The sequence below is a fragment of the Manacus vitellinus genome, unplaced genomic scaffold, assembly GCF_001715985.3.
Source record: "Manacus vitellinus isolate BGI_N305 unplaced genomic scaffold, ASM171598v3 scaffold_29_pilon, whole genome shotgun sequence".
NCBI classification, from domain to species: Eukaryota; Metazoa; Chordata; class Aves; order Passeriformes; family Pipridae; genus Manacus; species Manacus vitellinus.
The window spans coordinates 5798196-5811441 of NW_021940207.1; the positions used below are offsets into that span (position 1 = coordinate 5798196).

Here is a 13246-nt window from a genome sequence, read left to right on the forward strand (position 1 = left end):
TTTTTGTTTGCAGGTGCATGGCATGTGTGGTAATCTCAATGATAATCGTGAAGATGATCTGTCCTTGCCCAATGGAACAGTTGTCAGTGCCACACAGTTTGGAAATAGCTGGAAAGTGGAGGAAGACAGTGATAAGGGGTAAATATTAATGTCTTTTCATACCTTCCATCTCGCTTCAGAAAACAGTCAATTGTTTTCAGTTGTTTTGACTGTCTACTACTTTGTAACATGTAAGCAGTGAGAGTGAGACTTTTCTTGAATATGAAGCCCAAAGAAAGGCCATCCCCACAGGAAACCACTGCACAGGCCAGAGGGAACCCACAGCCATTCTATCAATTGACATACACACTTGGGGAATTAGTCTTTGGGGCACTCCAGTGTGTACACAGCCTCTGTCTATTTTACACTGATAACACCCAGAGCCAGATGATGGTGCTGGGGAATGGTGAGGGCCAGCTGCTCCCTAGGGGACAGGAAGTCATATTTGATAACACAGCTGAGAAAACAGTGGCCTCAGGCCCACAGTGGAAGCTGGAGACAGCCTGGCTCAGTCCAGATCACCACACAAATTTGCGGTGATGAGACAGATCCAAGATCAAGCTGTGCGCCAATCCTCTAGTCAGGGTCAAGTTTAGTGAGAGTAACAAGTGTCAGACACAGCATGGTGGTTGTCAGGCAGGTCTAATTCTGCCTAGTCTTTCACTCAGGCAGAAGGAAGACTGTAGTCTCTAGCCTTTTCTACCTCACAGTAGAAAAAACTTTTCAATTTTCACGTCTTCAGCATGCCTTTGGAACTTAGATGCCTGTGTCTGTGCCTTCTTGCAGTTGCTTACCAGACTTAAGAGAAGATGATAATCCCCCTTGCACTGCTGAGAATAAACAAGTCATTGAAAGCCAGTGTAATGTCCTAAAATCAGACAAATTCAAAGTATGCCATAATCTAGTCAACCCTGAAGACTTTGTAGAGATCTGCATCTATGACATGTGCCAGTATGATGGCATGAAGTCTGCTCTCTGCGACATAGTTCAAGCTTATGTGGAGACCTGCAAGAACCATGGAATCACCATTAAATGGAGGAATAACACATTCTGTCGTAAGTGCACAAGCAAGGGAAAAAACTGAAACTTGGATGACTGATAGTATGAAAACAAATAAGCAGAATTATGTGAACAAGTTATGTCAAAGGAAAATAAATCCAAATTCTCACAAAACACAATTCTACTACTATGATTCCATTGCTGTGCTGAATTGTGTTCAGATTCATATAAACCCAGTGATAACTCAGAACTAGGCAAGATATGGATACTAATCTGGAGTTAGAATGGTTTTAGTAGCCACATGAGTGCCATGAGATATTGCAGTGAGCCTAAAATGGAGAAATAATAGAACCAGAAGACTAAAAGAAAGTTGGATACTGTCATAGGACACAGGGCTCAATGACACTCACTGTGATTTGAATGAAAACTGTCAGTTTACCCAGTTGTTTATTACAGGCCATATTCTCGGATTAATTTCCAGGGTATGTGCCTCACTCCACCAATTCAACAAAGCTACATACTAATTATGCAAAAATAAATAAAGATCAGGTAGTGGGGGGTTTATTTGTGGGGGATTTTTCACAATTTAGTATCATATTGTGGGATTATCACATAATGTTGGGGAGGACAAAACAATTAACTGGTTAAAAAACAAGCCAGATGAATGTTGAATAGGTCTATCAGAAATCCCCAGTTGCCTCTTTGCCACAAGTAGAGGAAAATACTGGACTAACAAACTTTTTGTCATGTTAGCCTGTTTCTTGAACTGTCCCCTTACGCGTCTCTAGTCACTGGCAGAAATGTGGTATGGAGCTGGATGAATCTGCAGTCTGAAAGTGCAGTGCATATCTTGTATGTGTTTATGTTTGTGGTTAAGCTAAATTTACACCTGGTTTGCATTAATGGAGGGTGGAACATTCTAAAATATTTGCCCTTAAGATTCACATATGCAGCAGTGCCCAAAGAGGCATTTGCAGCATAACTGGAACACTGAACCTGAATGATCTAGTGCCAGGTGCCACCAGTTCAGGCATACCTGTAATAAAACTGCATGAGCAGCTCCGGAAAGGGTTCTTTGCTTTGTTTTGGTTTTTTGGGTTTTTTTAAGTAAAATACAAAAATAAAAATTGGTTGATCATCAAAATCAGCTATTAAAAGGTAACTCCATACTACCATTTCATAGGCCAATGCGTAGCTTTCAGTGTTTGCAGTGCACTTTGTAGATGTATTTAATAACGCTGCTCCTATTCTCCCACCCAGCATTGCCCTGCCCATCCCGGAGCCATTACAAAGACTGTGTCTCTGCCTGTCCATCAACATGCAATGACATTTTTGCCTCTTCCCTTTGTGACAAGACAGAAGAGTGTACAGAGGGCTGTGAGTGTGATGATAATTATGTGCTCAGTAATGGCAACTGTGTACCTCTGAGCAGTTGTGGCTGCAGGGATGATGACAACAATTACTACAGTGTAAGTAGTTTGTGGAGTAAATCTGTGACTTCAAAATCTATGGCTTTTCTGCAGAAAGTTGGTCTCCTGACAATCTTAATACGAGAAAGAGAGAGAGAAAGATCAAAGTCTTCAGGGTCTACCTCTTAAATACCTCTCATCTGATGAGTAAAAGCTTCAGGCTTGGGTATTAGGAGATGCAGAAGCTTGCTTTGTACTTTGCACCTGAGGCCAAAACTCAGGCACATTTGAAAACAGTCAATTGATCAGAGGTATGCAGGCAGTCTCTCCTATCCTGTTTTGTGCTCAAATTCTCATGTCAAAGACAATAAGATAAATGGACTGAGATCCCCACTCCCACACTCTTGGTGAGACTACGCTTGGATTGAGCCTTTGTGGAATCACCAACTGGACAGGCTGCACCTAACCTGTCCCCACACCCTTAGCTATTGAACTATTATTGCATTGCAAAGCTGAACACCTTGATAACATCTTATCACCATAACTTGTGTTTAGGCTGGGGAGACATGGATAACTCCATACTGCGCCAGAAGATGCCAGTGTCAGAAGAACGGTGTCATCAGTTGTAACAGCTATAGCTGTGATTCTAGAGAAACCTGTGTGATCCAAAATGGAAAACACAAGTGCCATCCAACAGGTACGTGCAAGCAAGTCTTCATTTGGTGTTTCATGAGGGTTGGAGAAGGAGGGGGAGAATATGTGTGTCCATTCTTTCTTCCATGGCAACTCCAGACTTTCAAGGGGAAAGAAGGAAACTCTGACAGTGTTATTGATGACACATTATTGAATATAAAAAGCCTCAGTTCTCATAATAAAAGGTTCCAGCTCCAAACAGAGAATTTGTAGAGGGAAATGGATACTAGGGTATGAAAATTTACTTATATCTAGAAATCTAGTTCGATCTGACTAGTTTAAATAAATAAATAAATTTAAGAAAAAATTCACTGCATGTTGATTTGAGAACAGAAAAAAAAAATCAATAAACAAAATCCAAGACAGAGCAGATCTGAACAGATACATAATAGGCCAGTCAGAGAACTCTGTACTTTTGTTCAATATTGCTTTGGCTAAGCAAAGTTAATCCCATATTCTCTAGGTAAGTTGGGTTGTTTGGGAGACAGCTTATTGCCTAGTGCCTCTGCACTTCAGTTTTGAAGAATAGTATGTCATCAATCATAGTGTATTGAGTATCAGCACAAAAGCATAGTGCAAATCCAGTGTTCCCCTGCTACATTTTGGCAAAATACCGGAGCAGAGGCACCCCAGCAGCCTTAAGGATAGCCTTGCTCCTGGTATAATGGTTTACTCTGCGCTCAGTGGTCAAGAACGCAGGGATGATAGTCACTGCATCTGATTGTTAGGTCTGGTGAACGCAATCATCCATTTTGGTAACCTCAGAGGAAATCAGTGACAGCAGTGGGCAAGCCAAAGTTAGACATTGCTTTTCAATTTTGTAGCAATGCACGGCTGAGGTTTATGAAATCAACATCTCTAAGAGCCCACTGCAAGCCATGCTGTGTGGCAGCAGAGGGCCAATATGCACAACTTAGTCTCTATAATGTCTATAAACTCTAATGTTCTGCTTCAGCTCATCTGGCTCACACTGGTTCTCAGCAGAGGAATGAGTTTTTCTGTCCATCTCTCTGTTTCAGTGTTCATTCACTAGGGTGATGCCTGAGCACCCACCTTTACTTTCAGACCTGCATGCTAGCAGCAATAATTTTTATCTACCATTTTGAACCAATCTATGCATGGGATCTGACACATGCACATTTAAACTGGAGAGTAATGAAGCTCTTCCTTTTTAGGTTTTGGAAGATGCCAGATCCTGGGCGACCCACACTACACCACCTTCGACGGTCTGGTGCACCACTTCCAAGGGAAATACACGTATATTTTGGCTCAGACCATCCCTGACCTACCTGATACTCTCACACCGTTCAGCATTGAAGGCATTAACTCTCCTTTACTCCTATTTCGACACATTACCTACCTGAAAGAGATTCTCATCAATGTTTACAACCACACAGTGCGGTTCAGGCAGAACAAGCAGGTTCTGGTAAGTTTCTCCCTGACAGCAGAGCATGGAGAAAGACTCTCCCTTGGAGTAAAACACCTCTGGGTAATAAATGTTTGTTTTGAAGAATTAAAGTACAAAACTACTAAACTGTATTATTACAGCAGTGCTATGAGACAACCACAAATGAGATTTTCAGTTGTGTTGAGTCTTTTTTGCTCCATAGCTATGAAGGATATGATTCTACTTCAAACAAATAAATGTATAAATAGAGTTTTGGGAATAAAACACCAAATATCCCAAGGCTTAAAATAAAGCCACACAAATTTTTATCAGTGGTAGGGGAAAGTGTGAATTATGCTAGGATAATTTAATTTCCTTCCCTTTTATTGGCGTGTAAGAATATACATAGCCCCTATATTCGCTTTAGCTCAATAATAGAAATCTCTTATGATGATATGAAAGTACTGTGTCCAGATCACTTTCCTCAATATATGATTTTGTTAACTTTAAAAAATTAAATACTGAGGTTTTTACTGGTTAAATTATCTGATACATTTATCATGAAAAGCAAGAAATGTTGATATGTAGCATTGACCTGTACTGAAGCCAGATTTTAATTTGGCCTACATATAATGAATTTTAATTTATTTCCCTGTTAGTTGGATGGTGTCCGTGTGAGACCCCCTCTTCGACCTCATGAAGGTATTCATATATATCAGAGGATAACAAGAATTTACCTAGAGACAGATTTTGGCTTATATGTGAGCTTTGATGGCAATCAAAATGCAGGTAAGTGATACTAAAAAAAATGTGCTGAAATATTTATGCACTGTCTCAAAAAATGTTGTCATTCCAAAGTTAATCCTGATTTACAACAGCATATAGCTATTTTATTTCTAAGTGTATGGTGAAAGGGCCAGGCAATTTATTTATATGACCCTCATTCCCAAACCTAAAATTCCAATTGCAGAAAGAAACAGTCTGCTTGTAGGAATTCTGTTTCTCAGTGGTCAAGTGGATTGCCAGTGAAGGACAAAAAGTGGGTGATGCATTCAGTTTGTTGCAAAGCAGTAAGCAGCATGCACTAAGAGCATTTGGGCATGATGTTGTGCTATATAATAACATATTATAAGAAATTACTGCAAGAAATTCTTTTTTTCATGATCCATGTTGCAGAGCACAGAAACAGTCCCGTGGCTACATGTATGAACATGTATGTTCAGGGCTGTGCTCACATGCTACATGTGAAGCCCATGTCATGTTACGAACTTCAATCTGAGTCATAAAATGTGGCACTTGGCATTGTTTTCCACTTCTTCCTACACTCAGAGACAACGATTTCTGTGTAAGAGCTTTTTTTTTCTTCTGACCTTCCCTAGATATAAAGCTGGCCAACACCTATGGAAGCAGAGTGGAAGGCTTGTGTGGTGACTTTGATGGGAGATATAGAAATGACTTCACAAATCCAGATGGTGTTTGGGTGAAGAACGTGAATGTATTCGGTGAAAGTTGGAAAGTTCCTTTAAAAAGAAGCTCTCGTTTCAGGTACTTGATTTTCTACTTAATATCCATGGCAAGTACTGCCTCTAGAAGTGAGAGGATTAAGCCATAGTTAACCTCCAGGAATAATTACACTGTCTTATTTCTGGTTTTTCTTCTTCCCTTTGTTTGCGTGTAGGGACTTTTCCTGCTCACCACTAAGGTGAGCTATCAGTGCCCTTCTATCTAGCCAAAAGAGGCCTGAATTACTGCATTACTGTGGTTCAGTATCCCTCTTTGGAGTCACAGCCATTACAACTGCTGGGGCAGAGGAATAAAAAACATCTTTGCCAAGCTCACGGTTGCTGGCAAAAATAAGTACATGCTATACCAGATGGGCCTGAGCAAGTGTAAATCCTGATTTAATGTCAGTCCTTCCCCTGGAACAGGGGTTTATTTCAGCTGTATCCTTCTGACTAACATTCCAATTTTGTTGAATAGATTGGATGAAGGAGGTGTTCTGTGTCATGCAGAATTTCCAAAGAGAGAACTACAGACATCCCTTTTAATTTAAATACCATAAATCTCTGAGATCGTAGGAAGTATTCCAGCGTGTCTTTGATTTGCTACATCTATTTCCTTCCCGTTCAGGACAAATCATGAGAGATAAATAAGCTTACATTTACACTATGAGGCAGAAGTGTTCCTGCAGTGTTACTTAGAGACTAGTACCATGAATGCTGGATGTACACAGAACACTGATGGTTTCATAATGACTTCATTTATAGACGAGATGTCAACTCAGGAAATGAGTCTGCGGAGGAGCCAGATCCAGGGCTTTTCCAAGGTTGCAACGAAAATCAGCTGGAGCAGCAAAATGCAACTTCAAGATGCCAAATCCTGACTGACCTGAATGGTCCTTTTGCAACGTGTCATTCCACAGTCCTACCGGATTTCTATTTCACGTAAGTGTTTACTGCAGATAGTTGTTCTCCCCATTTGCAAAATCATTTTGGTGATAGTTTCTGACAAGAACTTTGCATCTTCAGTCTCCAGGGCATTAATAGAGGCTGAGGATAATAAGTGTCTTTGGGCCCAGTGATTCCATTATTGATATATTTACATCCCCTTATTTATTTTTACATAAATGTGATGGCCTTTCTTTCATCTATTTAGAGTTTACTTCTCTCTTAGCTATATATATATATATATATATATATATTTGCACACAGATAAAGCAGCAGTGTTAAGCATTATACCTGTAGCCCGGGATTTCCAGTGTGCTTACAGTTCTCATCTACATTCAGTGAGAATTTAGCACCTAGGTCTATTGGCTTCCTTTAAGCAATTCTAGCTTCATAAAATCTATATCATGCTGTAGCCAAAAGCTGAAGCTGTCAGTGATGCTTCTTGAATTTTTCATGGAGAAGTAAAAAAAACAGAGTAGTGAAGAGTAACTAACCTGGTATCTTTAAGAAAGTTCCCTCTGCTGTGTTACAGGGTTGCTCTGCCTCCTACCTATACAATTCCTACATACTTAATTTTGAGCTGTATTCATCCCCACATTCATCATTCATCCGTCATTAGTCACAAATATGCCAAGTAGCTGCCAGTTTTCTTTAGTTACATGCTTGTACCTAGTGTTTAGAGACAGACAATGCCCATCTCCTATCTGTCAGAAGAATGTTACAGTATCTTAAGCCAAATAAAGTGGATCACTGTATATATGCTGATTCTTAACATAACTTTTCTCCTCACTCTAGAATTTGGTTGGGCAGCCTGTTCTACCTGCCTAGCAGTGCCCTGATCTTACCAAGGCACTGCATATTTTCAGATTCCATTCATCTTGGATCTCAATGCCTCTGAAAATCAGGCCACAGATATTCAAATGATGAGCAAAACTGAGAAAGTAGCACTGGCAAACAAACACTGGGTAAAACAGCATTCTGTGCTATTAAGGCACGTGGACATGGGGAGGGTACCCATGTATTGAAAGAAGTGTGTAGGCCAGCTGTAAGACTTAGCAGTGCTAAAAACTGCTCTACAAGCAAGATGTAGCTCAAACCAGAAGCAGATAGCAAAGAATAACTGATTGTGCTAAGTCAGGTAACAGTTTATTGCTCATTCCAAGAGAGGTCTAGATTGCACATCAGGAAAATTTTTAATTTAGGGACACGGTTTAGTGGTGGACCTGGCAGTGTTAGGTTAAAGGTTGGACCTGATGATCTTAGAGGTCTTTTCTAGACTTAATGATCTATGATTCTATATGAACACCTCACAGATTAGCAGCAGCTGCACAACAAATGACCTGATCTTCCAATTATGTGTCTGGGGTGCTTTTTATTCCTCTGTTTCCTATCAGGCAGATACTGGAACACAGAACTAACTCAAAGTCAGGCAGAAAAGCAGATGAAAATAAGCAATAACAAATGTACTGGAAATTAATGTTTTCTCATGTTGCACATAGGAGCTGCCTGTTTGATATGTGTGTGGAAGGAGATGAGGTCACTACCTTGTGTCGCAGTCTGGAGGAATATGTGCTGGCCTGTCAGCAGCAAGGAGTCAGTATGGATGGCTGGAGACAACAGACAGTTTGTGGTAAGCATGGGAAGAAATGGGAAGTATGGATTCTGCCTACAGGACTCTCAAAATATCAGGTTTAAGGCTTTTCCTAGACATACCATGTATCAAAACTTCTCAGGGAGTAAAAACGTTGATTCTCACTTTGCTCAGTCTTCACAGTTTAACATGCACATTTGCCTTTCTGGCCTCTCTTCTGTGTCCTAGACTCACTTTCATATTTAGCCTTTAGCTTACAAAGACACTTTGGAAATCAGAGCTGTCAGCTCCCTGTCATCAGAAGTTCTGTGAGAGAAAAAATGTCCCCCGTCCCAATGGGACAAAAAAAAAATAAATTTTGGAGACCATCACAAGCTAGAAGTCTGAAGGAAAAACAATTCATTTCAATCTCCTTTAAAATCTACAAAATATACTATCTTTTTTGCCTGTGAAATTTCAAGATAAAAAAAAGATTCAACTGAAAACACTAAATTTTTCAGACTAAAAAATGCTGAAATAAAACTTATAATCATCTCAAACTTTTTTTTTTACTAAATTTTTTGGAAGTCGTGAGATTAATCAAACCATATTTTCCCTGTGTTTCCTATGACTCTGTATTCCTGGTGAAACACAGTTCCTAAAGTTGTGAAACAGGTCTGGCACTTGCAAGGATGGCTACCCTAAAAGTGTGGGAAGCTGTTTTGAGATCAGTGTATATCAGGAATGAGAGCACATTATACAAGTAGCTTAGATGATGCATTTCCTGACTTTGGAGTGCTTTACTTACAACTTCAGCACTATTATATACGTATGAACATCTCTGTGTATGTATGTGCATCATATGGCCTCCTACAAAATTATGCCTTCTGGATCTGAAAGAGAATTCTATATTTAAGTAATGCACAGCATCCTGGTATAACTGGAGTGTCCTTATTTTTATAGGTATATCATGTCCTGCCAACAGCAACTACAGCTCATGCACGTCTGCATGCCCAGCATCCTGCAACGACCTGACCAGCCCTTCTGAGTGTGAATCACCTTGTGTGGAAGGCTGTGAATGTCTCCCTGGCTATGTTCTTAGTGGTTTTGACTGTGTGCCTTACAAAGAGTGTGGCTGCACATACCTGAACAAATACTATGAGGTACATACAGTCTCTGTGGCTCAGACAGCTCCTGCAGCACTAAACAGTATTTTCTTCCATTAGTTATTTTGACAATCTCCTTGTAATGCTCAGCATGTAATTTTGCAATAGAAACAAAGAGCAATTGTTTAATAAAATTCTGGTTTCTGGAGAAAGGGAAGAGAGACGAGATCCCTTGGTCTCCCTCTGAAACTCTGTCTGCCAGAATACTCAGGGCAGGCACTTGGAGAAAGTATATGATTGCACTCTGACCTCCATGTTAATGCCTCAGCTTTATTAGGCTAAATAATAGCCTCATAGGCACTAAAGTTTACAACATACCAGTTACAGAGAAATTCTGTGGGTCACTGTGGTCCCAGTCATCTCAGTGAAGAGTGATATAGGCAGTGTTGAGAGACTGTACAGCTGGGGAGGACATGAAGAGAGCCCTGAGCAAGGCTGGATTCTGAGGAGAATCCTTCATTGTCGCTGCAGGATAGAACAACTTCATTATCTCATATATTTCTGCATTAACACTGGAGATTTGGTACAGAAAAGGCCTAAGCCAGTAAACATTTTTTATTGGAGGAGAGAGACACTATTAGCAGGAGGCACTTTTAATTAATACGGTAGATAACATTTCCACATTGCCTTGGAGGTATGATGTGATGCATGTGCCACCCTTATCTCCAGCAACAGCTAGACACTGTTGGTTGCATATGTACCCCACCTGGAACTAGGATCTCATACCTCAAACTCTTCTTTTGCCTTCTTTCTTGGGCCATCCTCTAGTTTCAAAGAGCTGGATTAGTAAGATGCTTGTTTTATTTGTACAAACTAATTAAAAAAAAATCTGCCCTGTTGCTATTCCTCAGGAAAATGTTGGAGAGACTATAATGGTGCCCCGTGCTCTATTCATGCTTTTTTCTGTCTGATTTTATTTGATATTCTTAACATCTCACTGCTGTCTTCCAGATTGGAGAAATATTCACCACTGATGACTGCTCTCAGACATGCCAGTGCACAGAAAGCTCCACTGTTTTCTGCTCTGACAAAGTGTGTGGGTCTGATGAAATCTGTGGCATCTCCAACTACACTCGTGGATGCTACAGGAGTGAGTCAACCACTATCATATTTTCTTTGATGCTATGAAGTCTTGACTTACCTTATAAGACATCACTGGGTTGGGGATAGTTTCAAGGGAGTGTGTACAGAAGAAAAGCATGTAGGGGATCTTGCTCTGATGTTTCATTGCAGAAACAGAGTTTCCTTCCATTATTCCTGTTGTCAGATACAAGTAACTGCCTTAGAAAATACAGGGGATGTGCAGCATTAGGAGTCAGTGTAATCTAAGCAAGAACAGCTCTCTCAGTGTTGACTTATCTGAGAATCAAGTATTTCTCCTTCCTTTTCACTAGGTGGACCATGTATGCCAAACCCTTGTCAGAATGACGGTGTTTGCTCTGAAACTACCAATGGCACCTCTCTCCTCTTCTACTGTGAATGTTCAGAGCTGTACACAGGAGCAACGTGTGAGGCTGAAAAGACAGGTAATAAAACTATTTTGGATTTCCCTGTCTGCACTTTCAAAAATGGATGTTATTATGGAGAAAACTGAGCTTGGTCTTCATTTTCATTATGTAAATTAGTAACCCAGTGGGTGAGAGCCTGTGGTCATCCAAGCAGAAAGAACTGTCAGATGCCCAGTGGAGAGGTGCCAGAAATCATGACAGCATGGCTCTGTAGAGCATACAGGATCAGGGCCTGACACCACTCCAGAAAGCCACATTCATCAGAGAACACAGTGTAAACCAAACACATAGGCAAGGATTGAGAAAAAAAATTCTGCTCATAGTATGGTCAGCTTTCAGTGACAGGGCTCTTATCTCTTCTTCAGCTGAAGACCCTGACACAGAGGATCCCAAGGACTATACATATGCCATCGTCATCGGAGTCGTGGCAGGTGTAGTTGTTATTGTCATTCTCATCTCATCTACAGTGTACCTGTACAGGTAAGGCTTTTTCCCAGCTTTGCTACATTCAAAAGATTCAAAACACATACACCCCTTTTAGCACCTGTAAACCTCAAAACTCCCATCAGTCAAATACCTGCAAGGACCAGAAAGGAACCACAGCACTTGGGATCTCTTTTGACCATTGTTTGACTTCTCACTATAGATAAGAACAGAAACTAAAATTGGTTGTTCTTTTTTTTTTTTTCTCATTGTACAGGAGAAAGAGAAATGTGGATACACATACAATAACAAGGGATTCTTCTTTGAAGTGGTCCAGGGATGAACTGGATGCCAGAGTACACGAGCAAGATTATGGCTGCATCGTGAACAGTGCATTTGATCAAAATGAATCCCAAAATACACAGCTATAGTTAACAATATTTTTCCAATTCATTTATCATACTTTCTGCTCTTATATTTTAATTATATTTCTACTACTTTGAGAAGAAATAGTAATAAATTTATCATTGCGTTTGTTGAAAACCTTTGAAGTTGTGAATTTAAAATATCTCTCGGATCTCATGTTGTAGACCCAAACTGGAATATGCTCTAACTGACATGAGAGACTCTGTTGTCTTCAAAGGCTGTTTGAAAAACACAAAGTCCAGACAGAATTTGACAGCCCAAGTGTGCTGCACACCATCACCTACTCACCTCTGAGAGATGTACAAAACTGATGCGGTAGACTGTGGTAGATGTGTAGACTGATGTGGTCAGAATTCAAACTGAAAGAGAGCATGTTTATATTAGATATTAGGAAGTAAGTTTAGATTATATTTAAGAAAGAGATTCTTCACTGTGAGGGTGATAAGGCACTGGAAGAGGTTGCCCAGAGAAGTTGTGGCTGCCTCATCCCTGGAAGTGTTTAAGGCCAGGTTGGATGGAGCTCTGAGCAACCTGATCTGGTGAAAGGTGTCCCTGCCCTCAGCAGGGGGTTTGAAACTGGATGATCTTTAAAGTCCTTTCCAACCCAAACCATTCTATGATTCTGTGAACTAATTATAGCATCCCAGGCAGGTCTTCATGAGATCATCCTACCCAAATCCTTCCATGGGACACATGGAAGGACTGATGTGGACACAGTTCTTACTCCTTTTCTGGCAAGGCATATCCAACTGGGGAGAGAAATAATAAAGAAGACACTGAGCTCACCTAAGGACAGACGTAGTAAAACAAATAACCCCCATTGTCCTCCTTGGGAGTGCTGGACTGAAAGAAGTGATTGTTTGAAGGAGAACTGCCTCCTTGCTATTAGAGTGGAGGGGATAAGGGGGAAAAGAAATAGGGTTGTAATCAGTCCCTGTGGGGGCTAAGCAAGACCATAACTTCACAAAAACTTTCTGAAGAATGAGGTCCTGTCATAAACTCTCCTTGGGGGTCTTTGCCAAAATGGTAAATGTGAGAGTAGATTTGCATCTACTCAGCCCCAGACCACGCTAAGGACCCCCCTACATCAGGAGAGCAAAGGCATTTGCAGCAAGGCCTGGTAACATGCCATGTGTGAGACACCCACCCCATAACAGACCAGTCACAAAGCTCAGGGAC

General features: G+C 40.6%; 1 protein-coding gene across 1 annotated transcript in view; it reads left to right on the plus strand.

Annotated features, from left to right (window-relative positions):
- LOC103758332 (IgGFc-binding protein) overlaps positions 1-12072 on the plus strand; it is a 69941-nt gene extending 57869 nt beyond the window's left edge. Inside the window, exons 56-69 of the mRNA XM_029960740.1 lie at positions 14-138; positions 826-1094; positions 2299-2507; positions 3003-3144; positions 4316-4566; positions 5187-5316; positions 5907-6072; positions 6795-6971; positions 8474-8604; positions 9508-9707; positions 10662-10800; positions 11105-11236; positions 11584-11698; positions 11919-12072. Of these exons, the coding sequence (XP_029816600.1) occupies positions 14-138; positions 826-1094; positions 2299-2507; positions 3003-3144; positions 4316-4566; positions 5187-5316; positions 5907-6072; positions 6795-6971; positions 8474-8604; positions 9508-9707; positions 10662-10800; positions 11105-11236; positions 11584-11698; positions 11919-12072 (2340 nt within the window). The remainder of the gene's footprint in view (positions 1-13; positions 139-825; positions 1095-2298; positions 2508-3002; positions 3145-4315; positions 4567-5186; positions 5317-5906; positions 6073-6794; positions 6972-8473; positions 8605-9507; positions 9708-10661; positions 10801-11104; positions 11237-11583; positions 11699-11918) is intronic.
- Positions 12073-13246: the final 1174 nt, after the last annotated feature.